The sequence below is a fragment of the Pinus tabuliformis genome, chromosome 5_1 (genome assembly GCF_031772625.1).
Source record: "Pinus tabuliformis cultivar Carrire ecotype Pingquan chromosome 5_1, CPIR1, whole genome shotgun sequence".
Lineage (NCBI taxonomy): Eukaryota > Viridiplantae > Streptophyta > Pinopsida > Pinales > Pinaceae > Pinus > Pinus tabuliformis.
In genome coordinates this window covers 295,431,830-295,453,936 of record NC_142305.1, presented here as the reverse complement: position 1 = coordinate 295,453,936, position 22,107 = coordinate 295,431,830, and the positions used below count along the sequence as shown (strand labels likewise).

At 38.2% G+C, this 22,107-nt stretch overlaps 1 protein-coding gene across 1 annotated transcript; it reads left to right on the top strand.

Moving 5' to 3' along the window:
- The first annotated feature begins 14,307 nt into the window (after positions 1-14,307).
- On the top strand, positions 14,308-15,201 carry LOC149164517 (uncharacterized). The gene has a single exon (XM_089429507.1). The coding sequence runs from the start codon at positions 14,308-14,310 to the stop codon at positions 15,199-15,201; it is 894 nt and encodes a 297-aa protein (XP_089285633.1).
- The last annotated feature ends 6,906 nt before the right edge of the window (positions 15,202-22,107 follow it).

Below are 22,107 nucleotides of genomic sequence, written 5' to 3'. Positions count from 1 at the left end.
TAGCGTGATATCTGATCCAAAGATAGTGGGATATGAAGAGGATTAGGATCGTAGGAAGGATGGCTCGGGAGGTAAAGCAAGAATCTAGCCAGAAGAGGAGGGATTAGAAAAGGGAGTGGACAAAGGAGCAGGGGCCAGGGGTTTTGAAGGAATTATTGATTCAGAGATACCATCAGGAATAGCACCAGTAGAAAAAAGGATTTCTCGCAGCAAACAGAAGCGGCAGATGGGGAGGCTGTCGCTCAAGGAAGGGAAGAGGGTACAGGCAAAAATAATCAAGAAATAGAAGAGGAAGAAATAGAAATTAATCAAGAAAAAGACAGAAGCAAATCTTGTGCTGGGAGTGGACGTCCAAATAGAGGAAGCTATGGAGGTGGCGGAATGCACATTGGTAGGACGAGCCTGGGGGAAAAAATATTCAACCAAATTCATACAAAATTGGGTAGATCAGCAATGGCAGGTGTGTCCGGAAAAATCTTACAAAGTCTCAGTTCTAGCAAAAGGATGGTTTATGATTCAGTTCGAAAAGAAGGAAATGACAGACTAGGTGATGGCAAAAAATTGGGCGTTTGGGAACCATCCCATTCTTTTCAGGTGATGGATGCCTCTGTTCAATGCACAACGCGAAAAGGTAGATTCTTTCCCAGTATGGGTACGCGCCCCTGGTCTACCTCCCTTTCTATGGGTAGAATCAGTTTTCAGGTCCATTGGTAACACGCTTGGCACTTATCTGGAAATGGATATGTCTTTCATAGAAACAAGGAATAAATCCATGGCCCGGATATTGGTCAATCTTAACTCAGGAGAAGGCCTAGCATAAAATATAAAAATTCAGTACAAAGACCTCATTTTCGATCAGCCAGTGGACTATGAACACCTACCTTTTAGGTGTCACAGATGCCATGAGTATGGACATCTTGCAAGGGATTTCCCTCTTGGTTTTCGCCGTAGGAGGAGACAAAAGAAAACCGAAACAGAGGTGGTATCAACTGTAGAGCCTCTATTCTACACCTACTTGTCTACCATTTTCCTCAGTTTTTCCTTATCTTTTCTTCACTTTTGCCTCATTTTCACTATAAAACCACCCAGATCATTACATTAGGTGTCATTAAGCATGATCAAGCAAGTTTTGCTAATGGATGACTATTTGTTTAGATTTTGACTTACTTGCAGGAATCCCGCAGCTATCTGATGATCCTGCAGCTATCTGAAGACCCTGCAGCCTTTTTGTTAAACGCAATGTTCCACGTGTCGGTTTGCCAGATGAGCCACATGGGCACTTAGGTATCAACGTGCTCGAGGTTCCTGTCCCATTTTTCCAGCCATCCACGTCATCTTTACCCATGGTCAAAGCTGGTCAAGTTACGGTCAACTCAAGGCTGTTTAACGGTGATTGTGAGCTGCTTGGTCACGTCATCTTAAACGGTGACTTGTCCACATTCTACAGGTGGCAGGGGACATGATCCAACATGGGATTCATTACCCATGACGACAGAACCATTAAACTCATCCACGCAGCCGTATGATGTGTCAAGGGACCATAAATACGCATGACTGTTTGTTGTTTTTCAGTTAATTAGCTGTACGAGTAGGCTATCTTAGAAACCTCTATAAATAGCTGCGTCTGCGTACGCTCATCAGACTTTTATCGGTTGTAATTTCTGAACTTGTGTTAAATTTAAGAGCGTTGTGAACTCTGTTTTTTTAGTGCTATCCTAGCACTCTATTTTGTACACTTTTTGCAAATGGAGGAATAGACATAGCACCGTTTTGAAGTTTCCAGATCTCTGAGTTTTCTTGTGGCTGAATGAATAGAGGGCCCCTGCTCATCTCAGCCTCTGTAAAGTATTTTATGTGCAGTATTTCTTTATTTTCTTATTCATTTCCTTAAGCATGTATAGTTTCATTTACTTGTTTTCCTTTCTTTCAAGCTGATCAGTGTTACTTCTTTGCAGGTTTCTTTTAGCCCGGGATTTATTTTTATGTGTGTGTGTTTGCTTTACAAACTAATGGTATTTGAAGTTGACAAATTCAAGTGCTGCCTTTGTTTTTATAGCTGATTTTTAATCTTATTTCTCAAAGAGCTGCTAACACGTGGATGATCTTCATCATAAACTGTTATCCTTTAAGATCAGAATATCACTAACTTGCAGTTAGCTTTGAGTGCTTTTTAGACTATTCTTTCACTACTTTCTAACCATACTTTGCATAATACATATGGCTGAAGTAGAGAGTTAGAAAGAGCAAAATATTACCACTAGTCTTTAAAGTAGAGTTTTGATTTTAAGTGCTTCTTAGACTATTCTTTCACTACTTTCTAATCATATTTTGCATAGTACATATGGCTGAAGTAGAGAATTAGAAAGAGCAAACCATTATCATTAGTCTTTCAAGCAGATTTTTCTCACTTTTCTAATTCAACTTAAGCTACTTTCTATCCGTGCTTTACACAGTACATGTGCTTTGAAGCATCGAGTTAGAGAGAGATAATCTTTATTTTTGGGTTTTAAAAGTGACTTTCTTTTCTTTTATTAGCAGCAGCTTGAACGGTGTCTAGTGCCATTGGAAGTGGTCATTTGCTTTCAAATTTATTTCAAGTCATTTCAGTTCACTTATTCCTTTCAAGCAAGTAGTTAGAGATCACTAAACACACACTTTCACTCATTTAGGATTCACTCTACACACACACCATCACTCACTTGTTTATAAATTATCACTCCATCTTAGGAACATAATTAACCACAACAACACCCCCAACGATAAGAAAAACTCTAAGAGGTTACTTAAGTACATATAGTACACCTTCGCTTCATTAGCTTACGAGCCCCAGGTTGACAATAAATACTAGCAATTTAGATAACACTAAATTGACTAAACATTTTGGCGCCGTTGCCGGGGAAGTGAAATTAAGTAGCCATATTCTTAGAAGAAAAAAAAATATAAAGTTTCAAGGAAAGAAGTTAATAGCCTATCTAAGTATGCTCTCCTCTTGCACTTTGAAGTGATCTGGAGGATCAGAAAGGAGAAAGTTATTGATTTAATAATTTCTTGAGTATGCTCTCTTCTTGCACCTAGAGTGAACTGGAAGATCAGAAAAAGAACTATTTAACTTGACTTGAAGATAAAATAAAAAATGACATGCATAGAGCTAGATATTCTAGGGGAAGGTTTTTAGCTAGAGCTCGAAGTTCAATTTTTACAAGTCCATCTGCTTCAAGAGATAGACAAGAGACACCTCCCTTATCTCCAACCGAAACTCCTAGTCCTGAAATTCAAGAGCCAAGAGTTGACTCTCCTATACCTTCTATTGAGTTTGAACTAGGAAGAGACTCTTCTCTTTCTCCTACAAGAAAACCAATTGTAATTGGGGAAATAGACTCACCTGAGGAGGAAGGAGAAATCTCTTCTCATTCACCCTTTGTAGAAGAACCAGAAGATTTTGAAATCCCTAGGAGAATCATCATGGCAGAGGAAGAAGGAAGTGGTAGAGGCAGAGGTAGAGGAGGAGGAGGAAATAACAATAACAATGGAGGAGGTAGAGGTCCCATTGGAGGAAATAGAGACGAGGATAATTCATTTGGGTTTCCCATTGTTAATGAGGACTCCCGAGCCACCATGAAAAACATATCACCATCCGTCCTCCCAAATTTTCATGGATTAAGAACTAAGGACCCTGAAACATTCTTGTTTGAATTTGAAGTTGTGTGTCGAACCTATGACTATCTGGATGATACTCAGAAACTCAAACTGTTCCCATCAACATTAAAAGATCAAGCTTTGAAATGGTTCATGGGGTTACTTACTCAATCCCTTAGGACCTGGGATGAAATGAAACAAACCTTTTTGGATAGGTATTTGGACTATTGTATGCCTACTAATCATAAGGATGAGGTTTTTAAAATGATGCAAAAAGAAGATGAGAGCTTAGAAGATTTACTTGAGAGATTTCAATATAATTTAAAAAGAGCAAAAATGAGTACCTTGGATGAAGAGACCTTAAAAGCCCTCTTATTAAAAGCCATTAGGGATGAATGGATAGATATCTTAAACATGATGGGGAAGGGGGATATTTCTCAACTTTCTCTCAATGATATAGCAGAACTTTGTATCCATCTCTCAAGGGGCAAATCAAAAACTCAAAAAGGGCCTAGAGATCCTTCTCTCCTTAGGGCAAATAAATCTGCAACAGGATCAGTGAGTAGGGCTGAAATCGGTAATATGCTAGATGAATTTAAAACTGACATCTTAGGGAGTCCTAGTGAACAAATTGATACCCTTAAGATTCAAAATAAACAAAAAGCAGAAGCCGAGGCTATGACTATCTTTTGCCCGAAGTGTAGAAAGAAGCATGCTTTAAGGGAATGTCCCTTGGAGGCACAAGTTGTGGAAACCTATGTAATTTGCTCAGAAACCCATGAGACCAAGGAATGTCCTTCAATCCCTGGCCTCAAAGCAGTCTTTCAAGAAGATCCAAGTATGCTTGAATCCCTTTGTTTTGTTGCAAGAAGACCTTGGCAGGGGCAGCAAAATCAAGGGTTTAATAACTCTATGAATTTCCAACCCCCACCAAATTGGAATCCTTGGCAACAACCTTGGTCACAACCACAAAATCCTTTCCAAGCATGGTTGCAAAGCATGCAAATGCAAAATCCTTATGGGAGATTTGCCCAATTCTATCAATATCCTCAATCCTTTCAAAATCAGCAAGCTCCCCAACTTCCAAATCAAGGTCAACAATTGTCATTACCATTCCCTCAACAACAACAACCTCCTCCACAAAATCAAAATTCTCAACTCTTGTTACAATCTCAACAGAGGCCAAATCAACTTCCCTCTCAACCTCAACCAAACCCCAATAATAGGAATCCTCAAAGTGCTTACGTGATGGAAGGTCAACCACTCATGGAAGGTCAACCATTCCCTACCTATATGGTTGTTCCTCTCAATGAAGTCCAACTCAGATCAGGTAGAATCCTAGACCAACCTTCTACAAGTGCTCAACAACCAAGCATTTCTGAGGAAGAATCTCTCAAAGCCAATAAGGGTTCTGAAGTATCCCTTCAAAACCCAAGCATTAAAGAAAAAGAAAAAGAATCAACTCCCTTAGTAGAGCAACCCACATCTTCAGCTATTCCTCCTTTTCCTGAAAGATTGCAAATTGATAAAGGAGTGGAGAAGCAGATTTGGTTGCCTGACTATAGCTTTCTAGATGAATTGAAAAATGTCTGTATCAAGATTCCCTTGTTAACAGCCATTAAGGAGATTCCCATTCTAGCAAAGACAATAAAGGAGATGAGTTTGAAAAAAACAATAAAAAGAACCAGAGATACCAAAAGGATACATCTAGTTGGAAAAATTGCAGACATTATGATGGGTAAAATTACCATGCAAAAATATGTAGATCCCGTAGCCCTATTGTTAAAACTCATATTAATGGGGTTGAAATCCCAAAAACCTTGATTGACTTAGGAGCCGCTATCAACATTATGAGTAGACAGACCATGGATCAGTTAAAACTTCCTAACCTTCTCTTTACACCTACTTTGTTGCAACTTGCAGATAGATCAATCATTAAACCTGATGGTGTATTGGAAGACATTCCAGTCTCACTAGACTCTTGGGAATATCCAGTTGATTTTATGATTTTAACTCCCAAGAACAATCTAGGAGGACATCCTCTTATTCTAGGAAGACCTTGGCTGGCCACAGCTGATGCTTTCATAAGTTGTAGGTCGGGAGACATGTATATATCAGATGGTAATTCTACCAAGAAATTCAACTTGTATCCTCCCGCAAAGGCAATAACAGAAATAGGAGAAGATGAGTGGATTGATGATGAGGATACTCTTCAACCTGTTCTAACCATCTCTGAGATCAGTGAGGACAGTCAAATTCTAAATACATTAGAAAATTTTGAGATACCTTTAGAATATGACTCTTCACAGTTTCAGTTAGATGCGGATATTGAATATCTCTCCTCTAGACAGATGTCTCTCTTCTCAATGGAAGAGTTTGGTAGTTCTACAGTTGAAATATTTCCAGGAAAAACATTAAACATTAACAAGAACTTGGAAAGACTACAACAAGAAGAATTAACTAAACTATTGCAAAAACATTCCACTGCCTTTGCATGGGAATATACTGACATGAAAGGAATCGACCCTAAGACTTGTATTCATCACATTTATATTGAAGAAAACAGCAGACCCATTAGGCAGCCACAAAGACGGATGAATCCAAATCTTAGGGAGATTGTGAAAGAAGAACTTCAGAAATTGCTCAAGGTAAACTTCATTTACCCCATTTCAGATAGCCAATGGGTTTCTCCCTTGGTTATAGTGCCCAAAAAGAATGGTAAATGGAGAGTTTGCATTGACTATCGAGAATTGAACAAGGCAACCTTAAAGGATCATTTTCCTCTACCTTTTATTGATCAGGTACTAGACACTTTAGCAGGTAAAAAGTATTTCTCATTCTTGGATGGTTTTAGTGGTTACAATCAGATTCAGGTAGCACCTGAAGATCAAGACAAAACCACCTTTACTTGTCCTTGGGGAACTTTTGCCTATCGAGTACTCCCTTTTGGATTGTGCAATGCACCCGCTACATTTCAAAGGGATGTACTAGGAATCTTCTCAGATCTGATTCATGATTGTGTAGAGGTATACATGGACGATTTCACAGTCTATGGTAATACATTTGAAGAAGCTTTGGCAAATTTGGAAAAAGTACTGGTAAGATGTAAGGAAACAAATCTTTCTTTAAGTCATGAAAAGTGTTTTATGATGTTTACTGAAGGGATTGTTTTAGGACATCATATTTCAGGAGATGGAATCAAAGTTGATAGATCTAAAGTAGAAGTCATCTCTAAGTTACCTGTTCCAAATTGCCAAAGAGATGTTAGAAGTTTTCTTGGGTTTACTGGTTATTACAGAAGATTTATTGAAAACTTCACTAAGATAGCATCCCCTCTTTTCAAACTACTTACTAAAGATTGTGATTTTAAGTGGGATCCTGAATGTCAATCTGCCTTTGAAGCTTTAAAGACTAGAATATCTGAAGCACCCATTTTAAGGGGTCCAAATTGGAAACTCCCTTTCCACATTTCTACTGATGCTTCAGATACAGCTTTAGGAGCTGTTTTGGGACAAAAGGATTTGATCCCTTATGCCATTTATTACACAAGTAAGAATTTGACTCCTACTGAGTTAAATTATACTGTTACTGAAAAGGAATTTCTAGCCGTTGTTCATGCTATAAACAAGTTTAGACACTATATAACCGGCTATGAAACCTTTGTCCACACTGATCACTCTGCCATTAGATACCTCATGAACAAACCAATCACTAATGGTAGAGTTACAAGATGGCTTTTGCTTTTACAAGAATTCAACATAACTGTGTTAGATCGACCAGGTAAACAGAACACAGTAGCTGACTTCTTGTCTAGAATCCAAAACACTAATGAGGACTCTCCTGTAGAGGATAAATTTCCAGATGAGTATTTGTTTGCAGTAACTACCAAAACCCCTTGGTATGCTGATATTGCTAATTATTTAGTTACTGGAAAATTACCTTTACATTTATTTCCTAATGAGAAAAGGAAAATCATTCAGGATAGTTCACATTATTTTTGGATTTCTAATGAATTGTTCAGAACAGGGCCAGATTTGATGATCAGAAGATGTGTACGGGAGGATGAAATGCCTGACATCCTTAAGGCATGTCATGACGAACCTTGTGGCGGACATTTTTCTAATAAGAGGACTGCCTATAAAATCCTTTCATCAGGATATTATTGGCCTTCTCTCTTTAAGGATGTGAAGCAATATGTTAAAAGGTGTGACAGTTGTCAGAGAATTGGGAGACCAACTCTTTCGAATGAAATGCCACAGGTATGCATCGAACCTTTCGAGAAATGGGCTCTAGATTTTGTTGGACCAATTAATCCGCCATCCAAGCAAAATAGATATATATTGGTTTGTACTGATTATGTTACCAAGTGGGTAGAAGCTATAGCATTAACTTCTGCTAATGAAAATTCAGTTGTTCAATTTCTTTTTAAGGATATTTTCACTCGTTTTGGTGTCCCAAGAGAAATTGTAACAGATCAGGGAAGCCAATTTACATCAAGGATGATAGAGAAGCTGATGGAGGAATATAAGATCAAGCATAGAACATATACTCCATACCATCCGCAAGCGAATGGTCAAGTAGAATCTACAAATAAAGTTCTTGAAAGCATCATCAAAAAGACTGTTCATCTTCATAGAAGAGATTGGGCAGAAAGGCTTCCTGAAGCCCTATGGGCCTATAGAACTACATGGAGGAACACCACAGGACATTCTCCCTATGAACTTGTTTATGGGAAGGAAGTCCTGTTCCCCATTGAGTTCCAAATCAAGACCTTCAAGACAGCAGTTCAATTGGGGATGAGCTTATCAGAAGCCCAGAAGCACAGAATGGACCAGTTAAACGAACTAGATGAAATGAGACAAGATGCAATTCTAAGAACCGATCTAGTTCAGCACCAAAGAAGCAAATGGCATGATCGACATATCAAAGAAAAGAAGTTTCAAAAGGGTGATTGGGCACTCTTGTTTGATTCAAAATTTAAGGACTTCAAAGGAAAATTTCAAACTCATTGGCTTGGGCCATATGAGATTGATGAAGTCTTTAATAATGGAGCAGTTAGAGTGAAGACTATTGATGAACTTCAAACTCCCTTTATTGTGAATGGCCACTGGTTGAAAGTTTACCACAAGCCACTCTCAAAAGAGGAGTTTGTTAAGTTATTCCAAGGCGATTCTGAAATGAGGCTGGTGGAGAAGAATTCTTCTCCTCCATCAGCCTAATCTCTGTTTCTTTCAATTTCAATGAAATAAATAAATAAATAAATAAATGTATGAGCTTGAAAACCAATCTCTGATTGGCAGTCTCATGCAGAAAACATGAGGTGAAAATCAGGGTCACCTGACACCTCATGTTTTCCAAAAAAAAAAAAAAAAAATCTCTCTCTCTTTCATCTCATTTCATTTATTCCATCTCACCATCCTCACTTCACCGCACTGCTTTCCACCCATTCATTCATTCATTCATTCCATTTCATTTCATTAATAAAGTTTTTTTTTTTCAGGCAACTAAAGTATTTTATGCAGCTGGAAGACACCATTACAGTTCCTGCAGCTATTTGGCAATTCTGCAGCCATTTAGCCTTTCTGCAGCCTTCTGCACCTGCACAAGAAACACAGTCTGTCTGAAGAAAATATGTACAGTTCAAAATCATCAAAGATAAGGAGGAAAGAATCATGTGCTAGCAATAAAGTTAACAAAAGGTTAGTAGCAAATTATCAGAAGCCAAATCAAATGCGGATCTGAGGTATGTTTAAAATTTTAAACCTATAGTTATTTCATTACGCGGAATTTTCTGGGTTATGTCTTGTTGGCCACTAATTGTAATGATTACCCATTTTCTTTTCCCATGCGACCACAAATCCACGAATCCTCCACGTCTACCAGCTCATAATACCCATGATTTTTGAAATCACATATGGCTGTTTCTGTCATTAAGGTCTCGTACCCTAATGACGTAACCTACCGTATTACGTCTCTCAGTCCTCATTCCGCAGCCATGTGTCAATCCACAGCCGAAATCGGAGAATATAGCTGTTCCATTCATCATTTCGAAACCCTCTGCGCTCATAACACTCCATTCCTCGCTATCATCTCCCTTATTCCGTTTCACTCACTACAATTACCTCCATAAACCATACTCTGTTTTTCCCTCTGCTGTATAGCCAGTAAACGTGTAATACAGTTGTATTACGACTGCTAGTCACCGTTTCACTGTGTTCACACTGTTATCCACCACTTAACTCTGATTCAAGCCGTGAATTCTCGGTGTCTGAGGCTGTTGATGCACCCATAGATCCTCTGTTCCACAAAGTCTGAACAGGAACCGAGGAATTACTGTGTAAAGTCACGGAATTACTGTGTAAAGTCACCATCAAAGTCGTGTTTTAAATAGAGCTGAGGAGTCGATGGGAAAACTTTTAAGGGCTGAACCAGAAGGTTCGAAATTCTTGGAGGCATACCCTCAGGTTGAGGAGGCATTGCAAAAAGCCAATTGGCTACAGTGCATCAAGAAGTTTAAGGGCTACCACAAAGTAGTAACAAAAGCCTTTGCAAGGTCATTCAAGGATAAAGATAGTCAAGTAGAGGTGGGTGATTTAACATTTGCAGTCAGTGAGGGAAGCATAGCAAGGGCTACATCTCTTCCACAAACCGGTGAACATTGGTTCAAAAACCGGGCAGTCCAGGATCAACAATGGAAGCGGATTTTTAAAAACCCAGGTATGGATACAAGTGTTTTCACCAAAGGAATTCCTATCTCTCATGTTAAAGAAGAATGGAAAATTCTACTGTTGTTAGTGCAAAAATTTTTCACGTGTGAAGGGAGATTTGGAGTATTGTACGTTTATCATGGTAAAATTATGCTGCAATTTCAAGGAGAACATGATATAAATCTTCCTTACTTTCTATTCCAAAGCCTTAGGAAAATGTGTTCCATGGCCCAACGGAATCCACGAAACATAGAAGCTTACCTCTGTCACCATAGTCTTGTTAAGTTATTGATAGAAGAACAATTAAAAGAAAAACAAGACACATGGGAGAAATTCCTTGTAAGGAATCATTTTGAAGAACCTGGAGAATCTTCTATACCTAGGAAAAGCAGAAGGAAGAGAAAAGAAAGTATCTCTGAGACTGATATCTTAGAGGAAACTGTTCAAGGACAAACTGTAGAGGAAATAGAAGTACATCATCCTGAACCTGAGATTGAACCTACTGAAGATAGTGCTCAAGAGATTATCTCAGAAACCCTCGCTGAACTTGCCAAAGAAGCTGCCAAAAAGAGAAGAGAAGATAAAAAGAAACAAAAACAAGACAAGGGAAAATCCATAATTGAAGAAACTGATCAGACTCCACAGCATTCTAGTGATGAAGAAAGAGATAGCCAGCCCTTAGCACAAAGGTTAGCTAAACTCCATGAGAAAATTGCCCTCTCCAAGAAAGTAAAAGTACAAAAACCAAGGAAAAAGGCACAAAAAGAAACACAGAGTGCTGCCACTGTAAGAAGGAGTAGTAGATTGCAGAATAAAGGGAAAGCCACAAGGACACTCTTCATTGATCTAAGCACACCTGAGAAGGGTGCTACAAAAGCAGACCTTGAGGATAGTCCACAACGTGAGGCAGCTACTCCTCCAAGGGAGGACAGTCCATTTCAGTCGGAGTTTGAAACTGAAATTGAGCATGAATATAGTCCAAGGAAGTCACCAATTGTTGACCCAATTCAACAAGAGGTGTACAACTATTTTGAAACATTGGAGCAGAACACTGCTGGCCCAAGTAATGTCATACCTCATGAGCAGCAAATAGACTTACTCAAACAAGAGATCTATGAACTTGAGGTGCTAAACCGTCACATTAAACAGAGAAATGAAGAAATGAAGCAGCAAGCTGATATTGCCAAAGCAATCCAAGATAACACCTTTCTTCACATGAGCATGTGGCAGAAGAAACACAACAGACACAAGAAGAGATGTAGAAGGCTAAACATAGCCTTAATCAATTTGAAATTCAGATGCATGTTCAAGAGACCAAAGGTTAATGTTTCCACACAAAGGAAGAGGAGGAGATTGGATGTCTTAGCTGAGGCATCCCAGCAGGTGGATTGAATTGTGTTTTCATTGCATGAGGACATGCAATACCCTCGGAGTGGGGGTATGTAGAGCCTCTATTCTACACCTACTTGTCTACCATTTTCCTCAGTTTTTCCTTATCTTTTCTTCACTTTTGCCTCATTTTCACTATAAAACTACCCAGATCATTACATTAGGTGTCATTAAGCATGATCAAGCAAGTTTTGCTAATGGATGACTATTTGTTTAGATTTTGACTTACTTGCAGGAATCCCGCAGCTATCTGATGATCCTGCAGCTATCTGAAGATCCTGCAGCCTTTTTGTTAAACGCAATGTTCCACGTGTCGATTTGCCAGATGAGCCACATGGGCACTTAGGTATCAACGTGCTCGAGGTTCCTGTCCCATTTTTCCAGCCATCCACGTCATCTTTACCCATGGTCAAAGCTGGTCAAGTTACTGTCAACTCAAGGCTGTTTAACGGTGATTGTGAGCTGCTTGGTCACGTCATCTTAAACGGTGACTTGTCCACATTCTACAGGTGGCAGGGGACATGATCCAACATGGGATTCATTACCCATGACGACAGAACCATTAAACTCATCCACGCAGCCGTATGATGTGTCAAGGGACCATAAATACGCATGACTGTTTGTTGTTTTTTAGTTAATTAGCTGTACGAGTAGGCTATCTTAGAAACCTCTATAAATAGCTGCGTCTACGTACGCTCATCAGACTTTTATCGGTTGTAATTTCTGAACTTGTGTTAAATTTAAGAGCGTTGTGAACTCTGTTTTTTTAGTGCTATCCTAGCACTCTGTTTTGTACACTTTTTGCAAATGGAGGAATAGACATAGCACCGTTTTGAAGTTTCCAGATCTCTGAGTTTTCTTGTGGCTGAATGAATAGAGGGCCCCTGCTCATCTCAGCCTTTGTAAAGTATTTTATGTGCAGTATTTCTTTATTTTCTTATTCATTTCCTTAAGCATGTATAGTTTCATTTACTTGTTTTCCTTTCTTTCAAGCTGATCAGTGTTACTTCTTTGCAGGTTTCTTTTAGCCCGGGATTTATTTTTATGTGTGTGTGTTTGCTTTACAAACTAATGGTATTTGAAGTTGACAAATTCAAGTGATGCCTTTGTTTTTATAGCTGATTTTTAATCTTATTTCTCAAAGAGCTGCTAACATGTGGATGATCTTCATCATAAACTGTTATCCTTTAAGATCAGAATATCACTAACTTGCAGTTAGCTTTGAGTGCTTTTTAGACTATTCTTTCACTACTTTCTAACCATACTTTGCATAGTACATATGGCTGAAGTAGAGAGTTAGAAAGAGCAAAATATTACCACTAGTCTTTAAAGTAGAGTTTTGATTTTAAGTGCTTCTTAGACTATTCTTTCACTACTTTCTAATCATACTTTGCATAGTACATATGGCTGAAGTAGAGAATTAGAAAGAGCAAACCATTATCATTAGTCTTTCAAGCAGATTTTTCTCACTTTTCTAATTCAACTTAAGCTACTTTCTATCCGTGCTTTACACAGTACATGTGCTTTGAAGCATCGAGTTAGAGAGAGATAATCTTTATTTTTGGGTTTTAAAAGTGACTTTCTTTTCTTTTATTAGCAGCAGCTTGAACGGTGTCTAGTGCCATTGGAAGTGGTCATTTGCTTTCAAATTTATTTCAAGTCATTTCAGTTCACTTATTCCTTTCAAGCAAGTAGTTAGAGATCACTAAACACACACTTTCACTCATTTAGGATTCACTCTACACACACACCATCACTCACTTGTTTATAAATTATCACTCCATCTTAAGAACATAATTAACCACAACAACACCCCCAACGATAAGAAAAACTCTAAGAGGTTACTTAAGTACATATAGTACACCTTCGCTTCATCAGCTTACGAGCCCCGGGTTGACAATAAATACTAGCAATTTAGATAACACTAAATTGACTAAACATCAACAGGAAAGAAGATTGACCCCAGAAATGAGGCAGTCCAAGTGGAGGATGCTGTGGAAGTGGATAGAAACGAGAAGAAGAAGGATCTGATGCAGGCAATTCAGGCCCTGCGACCGGATTTTGGAGAAGGATCTCCTATTGGATCAGGGAATGGAGCACTGGAAGTCACAAAAGAAGTATCTGAAGGCATTCATGAAGTCACGATGGGTACGCATCTGGACTCTTGTTTTCTTTCTATACCTCCTCCTTTTGAAGAAAAAGATGTATGCTTAAATTCAAATTCGCATAGTCTTTCATCTGTTGAACACTCGCGGGTTGAAAACATCATTGCATCTATACCCAAGATCAATCTGAACTGTGAAGAGGCTCCATATGATACCGGCGATATAAAAATCTCTCCTTCCAAACCTGTATGCCATTATAACCTGCGATCCCTTGACAAAAGACCAGCTTCTGGAGACCCAATCGGAGGTTTAGGTATGGAGGTGCCTCAGATCTCTATGAAGAAGTCGAGGGGATGGAAGTCTTTCTTGTCTAAGGCTCAGGTAAAAGCAAAATTTGACGTGGCGGATGGTAAACAACTGTCGATTCCTGGGGTGCTTAGAGCGGTGAAACCCTGTGGAGATGGGTCAAAATGATTGTTCTTTCATGGAATTGTAGGGGTTTAGCCAGTAAACCCAAAAAACTGGCTTTAAAGGAGTTGGTACAGCGTTATAATCCAGAAGTAATCATGCTGCAAGAGACCTTAGGCATAAGCTCAGAAGTGGTGTCATCTTTGTGTTCCACTCTCCTGGGGTGGCATTTTCAAGCACTGGACTCCAATGGTCACTCGGGAGGCTTGGCTATAGGCTTCAGGGAAGGAAGAATGAAACTCATCAATACATGGGGGATGAATAATGTTCTGGGGATGGAAGCCGTGACACCTGAATTTGACATCCCTCTGTTAATCTTAAATATATACGGGCCATGCCAGGAGAGAGTCTCTTTTTGGAACAACCTCCTGGCTAAAGCAGTGATGAGAAATCAGAATCTGGTGTTAGGAGGAGACCTTAATTTCTCCATTGGGAATGCCGAGGCTTGGGGTCCTTCAGCCAGAGAAGACCCTCTATCAGATTTCTTTTTGAATGCTTTTTCTTCGCATAATCTGATCGATGCAAACATGCTAAAACTGAAACCTACATGGAGAAATCGTAGAACAGGTGAAGCCAGAATAGCAAAAAGACTTGACAGGTTTCTTCTGAGTGAAGATCTAGCCTCCAGAATCCCAGTTTTCAGACAGTGGGTAGGAGAGGGGGGAAATTCGGATCATTTCCCAGTCCTGCTCGAGCTATCTAAGCCTCCACTTAAGCCGGTAGCACCCTTCAAATTCAATGCCTCATGGATGCAGGAGGAATCCTTCAGAAACCTCTTCAATGAAACTTGGCAACACCCGAGTAGGGACGCCATGGAAGATAAGAGTTTCCTTTTCATGGAAAATTTGAAAAGGCTGAAAAAGGCCACGATGGATTGGGCAAAAAATAGGAAGTAGAAACAAAATGAAGTCTTAAACAATATCAATCTGGAGCTTGGGGAATTGGAAAATCCTGAATCGAATGGTTACGAATCTCAGGAGTCGAAGGATAGAATACTATTATTAGAAAAGCAGAGAAGTCAAATTCTTTTGGACAGAGAAGACGAATGGAGGATAAAAAGCAGGGCAATTTGGCTATCAACTAGAGATGAAAATACGAAAAAAATTCACAATTATGCAAAAGGGAGGAAGATAATGAATACCGTATGGAAGTTAAAGGATGAGGAAGGTAGAGAAGCCAATACTTTTGAATCTCTCTCGTTCATGGGGAGGAACCATTTTCAAAATTTATTCTCTGAGCAAGGAGAGATTACATTAGCAGAGGTTATCAAAACAACCCAATGTTTTCCTCGTTATGTGGAGGAGGATGAAGCTGAGGGCTTGCAGGGTGAAGTCACATCTGAAGAAGTGGAGAGTATCATAAAATCTATGGCCAAAGATAAAAGTCCTGGGCCTGACGGGTGGCCTATAGAATTGTTCCAACATTTCTTTGATCAGATTGGCTCAGAATTAACAAAGGTGGTCGAGGAATCCAGAAGAAAAGGTATGGTTTATGCGCCTTTTAACTCAACCTTTTTAGCCCTTATTCCTAAGAAAGAAAACCCTGAATCGTTTGAAGATTTCAGGCCTATTTCATTATGCAATAGCATCTATAAAATTATAGCAAAAGTGATCGTTGTCCGTTTAAAGCCAATCCTGTCCAGATGCATCTCAAACGAACAGTTTGGTTTTCTGGAAGGGCTCCAAATTCATGAAGCCATAGGGGTGTCTCAAGAGACAATTCATAGTGTGAAATTGATCAAAAGGAATGGAGCAGTGGTAAAAATCGACCTGTCAAAAGCCTACGACAGAATCAGTTGGACCTACCTCTGAATGTTGTTAACACACCTGGGTTTCAAAATTGATTTTATCAATTGGATTATGGGATGTATCAACAATGTCAGTTATGCGTTTCTTATAAACGGAGCTGCCTCTCCGTTCTTCAAAGGGAAAAGAGGACTTAGACAAGGTTGCCCCTTGTCTCCACTGCTTTTCCTTCTGGTAGCAAAAGGACTGAGCCAGCTGATCCTAAAAGCCAAAAGGGAAGGATTAATTAAAGGTTTGGAGGTTGCAGTCAATTTATACATCATGCATCTTCTTTTTGTTGATGATATTTTACTCTTCAGTAATGGGAACCAGTCAGAAATAAAAGAGATTAAGAAGATTCTTGAGCTCTTCATGAAAGCAACTGGGATGCAAGTAAATTATAGAAAATTGTAGCTCATTCTGGAAGGTTTTAATAGACAGGAGGAAAGCCAAATTACCTCAGTTCTTCCCTTTGATGTTTATAAGCTTTGGGACCCTTTCAAATATCTGGGGTTTTGGCTAAAACCGGACAATTATAGGAAACAGGATTGGAATTTTTTGGTAGCAAAGATTGAGGCCAGAATTTCTCATTGGAGCTTTAAGTGGCTTTCGAGAGCAGGAAGTCTAACTCTAATTAAATCAGCCCTTCTAGAAATCCTAGTTTATTGGGCTACGTTGACCTGGGTTCCCAAAGGCATTTTGGAAAATATAAGAAGAATTTGTAGCAAGTTTCTATGGGCTGGAGCAAAGAAAGACTCAGTGCTCCCCTGGATTGCCTGGGAAAAAGTGGCAAGACCAAAAGAATGGGGAGGGTGGGGAATAAAAGACATCAAAGCTTTTGGATCCTCCCTGGCAGCAAAATCAGGGTGGAGAATTATCAACATGGATAACCTCTAGACGAAAGTGGTGAAATAGAAATACATTGACCCCACTCCTCTTGAGAATTGGATAAGGAACCTAGAAAAAAAAGGAGGAAATGTGTCGATAGTCTGGAGGGCGACCATAGATGCCTTCAATATTATTGAACAAGGATTGTCCTGGCAGGTTGGAAACAGTGAAAATATTCAAATTGGAAGGGACCCTTGGGTAGGGTGTAATGAGAACTTTGCAATGCCTCCGGACCTAATTAGGCATCTCGAGTCCAAAGGAATCCTTTTATTAAATCAGGTAGAAAAAATCGGTCACTCAACCATATGGGGACAAGCTTGGAAATCAGGAGAGGAATTGGACCTTCATCCCCAATGGTGGAAGAATTTGAAGGTTTACATTCAATAACTCTCCAGATCAAATGTAAGGTTTAAAGATAAACCAGACCAGCTGGTATGGGCTAACGCTGATTTTGGAATCTACTCTCCAAAATTTGGATACAAGTTCCTCATGACAAAAAAAGGTTGGGGTGATCGCGAATGGTGGGTAAAGTCAATATGGAAGTTAAAGTGCCCTTCCAAAGCAAAATTGTTCTTCTAGTGTATCTTAAAAGGGAAATTCCCTGCATGGGACATTATGCAATCCAGATCTAAATCAGGGCCAGGAAGATGCGCTATGTGAAAAAATGACTCTGAAACCATAACGCACCTTTTTATTGGTTGTCCTATAGTTAACAAAGTATGGAGGGAGGTTGAGAAGGTTATTCATTTACCGATAGCCTGGGAAGGGAATAATATATCTGAAGCTTGGCACAAATGGTGGCACTCAAATCAAACTTGGAAATTAAGAAATCTGCCTCCTATTATCTGTTGGGGCATTTGGATTGCAAGAAACAGAGTCATCTTTCAGGACAAGGAAACTTCGGTGGAATCAATTGCCATTCAGAGTAATTCAATTTACTCAAATATACCGGATTCAGAGGAAGAAAGGATGCCCAGGCAGATTAGAGAAGAACAAATCAAGGAAGGAGTGCCATGGGCTTACTTTGATGGAGCCTCTCAAAATAACAAAGCTGGAGCAGGTCTAATCATCCATATAACCGAAAGACATTCTCTAAAAGCTTCTGTAGGATTAGGAAGTGGCTCAAATAACTATGTTGAATTATATGCTCTTAAGCTTCTCCTATGTTGGCCGATTCACAGGAACATCTTCACAGTTCAGATTTTTGGGGATTCATTAAAGGTTATCAAATGGGCAAATGATCAAAGCAGATGTCAAAATTGCATATTGTATCCTTTATTAGAAGATATTCAGCATTTAAAATTATCTTTTAATGCCTTCTCTATTCATCACATCTACAGGGAACGTAATGACGTTGCAGACAAGCTTTCTAAAGAAGGTCTACAACAAGATATGGTCAGATGGAGAATAGTGGAGGAAAACAATGGAGGCACTCACCTCTCGGACCAGCCTCCTTATGTATAGACAACATGCTTATGCACATAGTAGAGCTGGTCATACTAGGTTCTTTTTGTTTATACCTAGAAAGTCTACTTTTTGAAATCTGTTCTAGTCTTTTATGATAGTGTTGCGCATTCCTTTTCATCTTGGGTTGTTTTCCTCGATAGAGGAAACCCGGGGAAAGATGCCAGTAAATGTTTTTGTTACCATAAAGATTAAACTGTTGACTCTTTTTGATAATGCTAAGGAAGGGAGTTGTTTTCCTCTCTAGAGGAGGCTTTTCTTACGCTCAGAATGACCCATAACTCACAATTAAAGGAAGGTAGAATAACCTTCCAACAGGTATTATGATGCTCTATCATACAGCAAAAGGAAGCTGCGGCATGTATATGTAACTTTTTATTATGATTATAAAAAATTCGTTTTTTTTCTTTGAAAATAAATGATTTAAAACTATTATTAATTAGCTATAAATAAAATATTGTAAGATACAATTTAAGTTCAAATATATGTAAAGTAATTGAAAACAAATCATAAATAAGTGTGTTTCATGCTGATGATGATGATTGTTCACTAAGACCTTTATGGTCTACCAGATATTAAGAAGCTAAAAGATTAAAAATACTTCTTTAACATTTTATTTATATGCTCAAAAAGAGGTGAGAGAAGGGTTGCCACATGACCACATCTTTGTTGAGTTAAAAGGTCAAGAAGGTTAGTAGTGTGATACATATTTGGAAAATTAAGTTGAATGAGTATCAATTTTGTTGAGTTAAAAGGTCAAGAAGGTTGGTAATGTGACACATAATTGGAAAATTAGATCGAATATGAGTATAAGATGGAAAATCTAAAAGAGTGATTTTCATCTTCAACTCTCCTAAGACTGCATAGGTGACAAACTCTTTCATCTCATGGCGCTTTGGGAATTCACCAATGTTAAGTTTCACTATAAAAATCATGAGAATATATTATAATCTTAGAAATATTCATTTTCTTCTTAACAATAATCAAGATAGAGAGATAAGGGATCACATCCTACTGATCAAACTAATCAAAGTCTAATCATAAGGGCATCAAGGAGAATTGACCTTGTGACCTCCCAATGGTGATGTGCTTTAGTAATGGGACCTCGACCAATTGAGCTAACCCTCAGGGCTATTTATTTTGTGTTAAATAAATAATTGTATTTTATTTTTAGTTTGAAATATATGTTATATACCAGTTGCATTATTGATATAATTTTAGAGTAAGATTTAAAATTACTGGTAATTAGCTATAAACAAAATATTGCAAGATACATTTTAAGTTAAAATATATGTAAAGTAATTGGGAAAAAAAAATCATAAATAAGTATGCTTTATGATGATGATGATGATGATGATTAATGTTCACTAAAACCTATATGGTCTACTAGATCTTAATAAGATATATGATTAAAAAGAATCCTTTAACATTTTATTTCTATGCTCAAAAAGAAGTCAGCGAAGGGCTCACACATAATTGTGTTTTTGTTGAGCTAAAAGGTGTTAGGTCCATATAATACTAGTGATTCCCCCATTACTGTTGTAATTGTAGCCCTTATTTTTATTATTGTTCCCCTGTCCCCATATTGCTATTAGTGTGCCCCATAGAATCTCACTATTTTTATTGTTGTGCCCTTATATTATTATTGTTATGTCGACTTTGATTAAATTGTGACCCCTTAGACTCTTATATATAGAAAGGAGGTTTATTCATTTGCATCATCCAAGAATTGTTCATTTGTTTAATGTAAAGGAGGTTTCCCCCTCGAAGAGGCTGATTTTGAAGTCGTTGATCTATCTTTTCTATCTTTTTGTGAGTTGGCTCATAACATTTGGTATCAGAGCTTTGGACTCTAGGGTTTCACTTCTCCAAATAGGTCATCATGGAATTGTCACTATAAATTTTGTTATGTGATGTTTCAGAAGCTAAAACAAACACCCATTTGAGCTGAAATCGTGACGATCTACGGGTACAAATTTCAGATCTTGTATTGCTATACTTTCAAAGATATGATCTAAGGAAGTTAGGGTGTTTGTTAGCTCTCGAATTACATCCCAAATAGGTGACCTTGGGAAAATCGTCATAATTTTCTCTCTGAGTATCAGATTAAAATTTTGTAAGAATTTATAGAAATAGGATGGACCATAGTTTTTTTTACATTGTTTTAATGTCCAAAGGTTTAAACAGTGACACGTGGCACTTTGTAAAAGTTCGCTCTACTAAAGAGTGTATAATCAGATCATCTTGGGAGATTGGCATAACTCCTTCTTGGAGAATCCAATTTTTATCAGACTGGTGTCATTGGAAAGAGGGCTCAGAGAGCTACCACATTTGACAATTTCAAAGCATAGTTATCATTAATTGATGCCCCGAAGAAATAAAATAGAAACACCTAGTAAGAAATCTGAAATCTCTAGCATGACTCATGAAGAAGAGGAAGAAATGCAACATGATATATCAAAATTATGAGACCAAGTGCAACAAATTTCACTCTCACAAAATGTAATAGAAGCTAAGATGTATGGTTTAAAGAAATACATGGAAGATAAGATGGATGTCATGGAAGATAAGATGGATGGTTTAAAGAAAGGTGTGGAAGCTAAGATGAATGGCGTGGAAGCTAAGATTGAAGAAAAAATGGAAGATTTGAAGACATATTTGACAAAGTTGATACAATAAATGTTTACTAATGGTGAAAGGGTAGTAAAGGAAACTCATGATGAGAACAAAAGAAATGTTAATGATGATTTCATAGACTGTAACGTTGGATTGAAGACCCACCATATTCCAAATACTGATATGAGGAAATTTGATGGAAAGGATCCCGTAACATGGATACTACAAATGGAGCAATATTTTGATCTCAATAATGTGCAAAACACACAAAAGGTACGCGTTGCAAATTTATATTTGGAACCAAAACAATTTGTATGGTATCGACAGCTTTGCTCTTGTAAACAAATTGTCACTTGAGAAATTGTTACGGAAGAAATGATAGCACATTATGAGGATACAAAAAGCAACACCTTTTTTAGCCAATTGATAAATCTCAAACAAAAGGGTTCAATGATGGAGCACATTGAGGACTTCCAAAAACTGAATATAAGGATAAAATATAATCCAGAGGAGCATAGCATTGATGTGTTCATAGGGACTTTAAGGGATAACATCCAACATGAGGTTTTCCTTTCGGAACCTGATTCACTGAAGAAGGCATTCAGGTTGGCAAGAAAAATGGAAAGAAAAATTATGGAAACAAGGAAGCCTACAACCCACAACTATAAAGATGTAAGTGTTGTTGCTCCTAGCCTTCCACAACAGACAAGGTTGAGACCACAATAATTGGAAGAAAAAATAGAAAAAGGGCTTTGTTACAGTTGTGATAGCAAATACACTAATGGTCATAAGTGTGCTAAGAAGAAATTATTTTACGTAGATTTTTAAGAGGAGGAAGAAAAGGAACAAGAAACGTCAAAATAAGAGGATATACACCAGGAACAAACCCTAGAGAAAGAAGAAATGAATCTGACCATATCTTGTAATGCATTGGTTGGAATTACCACTCCTCAAACTATTAAGAGTGAAGGACATATCAAGAAGAAAAAGGTAATCATGTTGATTGATTCTAGCAGTACCCATAATTTTATTCATTATAAGATAGCTAAG